General features: G+C 31.8%; 1 protein-coding gene across 1 annotated transcript; it reads right to left on the bottom strand.

Annotated features, from left to right (window-relative positions):
• Nucleotides 1-9: 9 nt before the first annotated feature.
• LOC106790113 lies at nt 10-1,400 on the bottom strand. The gene is made up of 2 exons (XM_014754813.1): nt 827-1,400; nt 10-714 (listed from the first exon to the last, which is right to left on the bottom strand). The coding sequence occupies exons 1-2, from the start codon at nt 1,356-1,358 to the stop codon at nt 647-649; spliced, it is 600 nt and encodes a 199-aa protein (XP_014610299.1). The 5' UTR covers nt 1,359-1,400; the 3' UTR covers nt 10-646.
• Between the last annotated feature and the right edge of the window lie 1,551 nt (nt 1,401-2,951).

Below are 2,951 nucleotides of genomic sequence, written 5' to 3'. Positions count from 1 at the left end.
ACTAGAAAAATGCCAATATGGTGTAACCCTCTTATTAGGGAAAACGAAACACTTTTTGATCTAGCCAGAATGTAAGTGAAACGCGTACACAAGGCCTAACGCATCCTATACCTCACTCCACACACTTTAAGGCGCTCTATTATGCATCTCGCATCACTCGAATCAATTCCTATACCTTAAAATCGCCGAACACGCCCTATGGATCAAATATGCGCAACACGGGTTTAAAAATGTAAAGAGAGAGAGAGAGAGATGAAGAGAGATGAATGATATGCTCTTTCTGTTTATTCATAAGGGTTAAAGGGGTTATTTTGAAAGATAATTTGTCAGGATTAAAATCTAGAATACACATAAGGGTTGTGTTTAACAGGGGTGTTTTTAAATTTCTTGGCTCCCAGGGGCACAAAATCTTCCAAATCTATAAAAAAAAAATTCTCTGAAAATTTGAGCTCTTAATATCAACTCTTAGATAGTCCGCATTCCAACCTATGTTTCTTATGGAAATAATATGAGAGAAATTTCCCTCGTTACTTAGAATTTAGACCGCTACTAATTTATCATTTACGATATTTATTGTGCCACGAGATTGTGTTTATTCTTGATGCTGAGTAGTTGCCAGTTCATCGGAAAAATTTGAAGCAGACCATTATGTTTTTTGACTTACTGGATTTACTCCTTGCACTTCGCTGCTCGATGCAAATTCCACAAATTCATCTATTTAATAAACATAAAAGTTATAAATATAAAAATTTGTGATTGAAATTAAGATACAATCATTTTTAATAAATACATTCAACTTTATAAATTATTTTAAATTTAATTTTACCATATTGAGCTTTTTTTCTCTCCGATTTTTCACGACGTAGCTGTAGTAGTTTATCCTTCATTTTTTGGGTTTGTTCATTATCATCAGACTCAATGTTAGCGATATAGCCCACTCTACCGTCTTTCCGTTGTTGAGTCAAAAAATGCATTATATTTTCATTGACCATTTGTGCCACATTCGCATGGGCAATGTCGAATAAATTTAACAATGAAGATTTAAATTCGTCCTCTTTAATTTTATTTGAGTCTCTGTTCATACTTTTTTGGAGAAGCTGATATTGTTCATATAATTTTAATAACTGATCTATGCAATGATCTTTTCTTTTAGTTGGTATCTGAGCTTTGTGCCCAAATACTTTAACTTCTTCTGCACAGATTTCAGCACTTTCACGTAATTTTAATTTTAGAATACGTATATGATAAAAAAAAACTTTTAGCACTTGTAATTTTGATGGCAATTTATTACCGATAATTTGAGTGTCCACATCACCAATCAAATAAATATTTTGACGTAAAATTATTCTTGATGTCATGATGAATGAATATTTTCTTTGACAGCTCACACAGGTTGGTTATTTTAATTAGAGGTTAAGTGATTTAGAAATATTTTTAATGGTCGAAATATTTAAGTACACAAATACTATTATAGATGGCGTTAGTGACTCAGTCAATAATGCCACGAAAATTATAAACATGGCATTTGCTTATTTTGATCATAAATAAAAATTTTACAAGAAATATTTAATATATTTTTAATATATAATTATTTACTTAATAATCATACTTAATGATATTAATAGTTACATAAAAATTTAATTCTAAGCTCAAATAACTTGTAAACTAATAGATTAGCGAAAAATTATAACAGACTTTTTTTGTAGAGCGTTAAATTCTCCATGAAAATATGTATGAATCATCATGATAGATCCATTTATTCCTGAATAATAAAATTCTAAATAACGAAGGAAATTTCTCTCATATTATTTCCATAAGAAACTTAGGTTGGAATGCGGACTATCTTAGAGTTGATATTATGAGCTCAAATTTTCAGAGAATTTTTTTTTATAGATTTGGAAGTTTTTGAGCCCCTGGGAAGCTTTTGAGCCCCTGGGAGCTAAGAAATTTGAAAACACCCATCTTCATTTACGATTTTGGATTAATTTTTTTCATTGTTCGTATGTCTGGTTGCACCACTGTCCAGACACCAACTACCTTGGTCCATGTGTCACTGTGTTTAATGCAATCGTTATCATGGCGTCATTGCGATTGTTTTTTTTTATTTTATCTTTATCCACCTGTTTACAGTATTTTGCGAAATGTCCAATTTTTCCGCATATATAAAATTTTCTATGTTTATTTTTGCATTTATTTTTTTCGGATGGATTTTCTCTTCCTCGCGACTGTGTTTCATCTCTTTTGGTTATTATTAATGCATTATCTGTCTCAAATTTATTTTCTGTAAATTTATCTTTTATTCTCATTTGTTCCTCTATCAATTTTATTTTTAATTCCTCCAATGTTGGAAACTCTTTTCTGGATTTCATGGCACCACAGATTGTTTCGTACTCAGTTGGTAATGAGTTTAAGAGGAATAATCTTGATAATAATATATAAGTCTTAAGGGGTTATATCCACTTGCGAGGCAGAAAAGACGCGTTTTTTTGTGAATTTTTTCCAAAGAGGCATTTTGTTTTATACATTAATGGAAAAAATGTACTTAAACAGAATTTAATATACTTTAACAATCAGCGGTTTATTTAAAAAAATATTGGATCCCCTAGCTCCTGTAGATGATCTGCGGAGAGACCTCCAAAAAAAAGTGCTTGGCGGTGAGCAAGATATCTGAAAAATATATCTGAGTAAGTCGTGTGAAAATTTCAAACCGATCGGTTTAGCGGTTTCGGAGAAATTTTCCTCACCGACTATGAAAACACGGTTTTGAGATAAACGCGTTTAAAGTTTCGGGAATGATTTACACTAAATTAGAAATTTTTTTTTTTAACTTACATCGTGTCATCTATTCCAGCACCATAAGAGGAACCCTCTGCTTCGTCGTTTGCCTCCAAAATGTTTAGTTGTTGTTGTCTACGAGCCATTCTCCCCTCGCGCGTCGACCCTTGCGCTCT

This window comes from Polistes canadensis, unplaced genomic scaffold, assembly GCF_001313835.1.
Source record: "Polistes canadensis isolate GaletaPanama2010 unplaced genomic scaffold, ASM131383v1 scaffold_215, whole genome shotgun sequence".
Taxonomy (NCBI): domain Eukaryota; kingdom Metazoa; phylum Arthropoda; class Insecta; order Hymenoptera; family Vespidae; genus Polistes; species Polistes canadensis.
The sequence above is the reverse complement of the archived record's forward strand: the minus strand, read 5'-3'. Positions and strand labels throughout refer to the sequence as shown.

Coding starts and splice junctions, on each gene's coding strand:
- LOC106790113 (XM_014754813.1), bottom strand. CDS start 1,358: ATGACATCAAGAATAATTTTACGTCAAAATATTTATTTGATTGGTGAT. Junction 715..826: donor GAGAAAAAAAGCTCAATATG/GTAAAATTAAAT, acceptor TTTATTAAATAG/ATGAATTTGTGGAATTTGCA.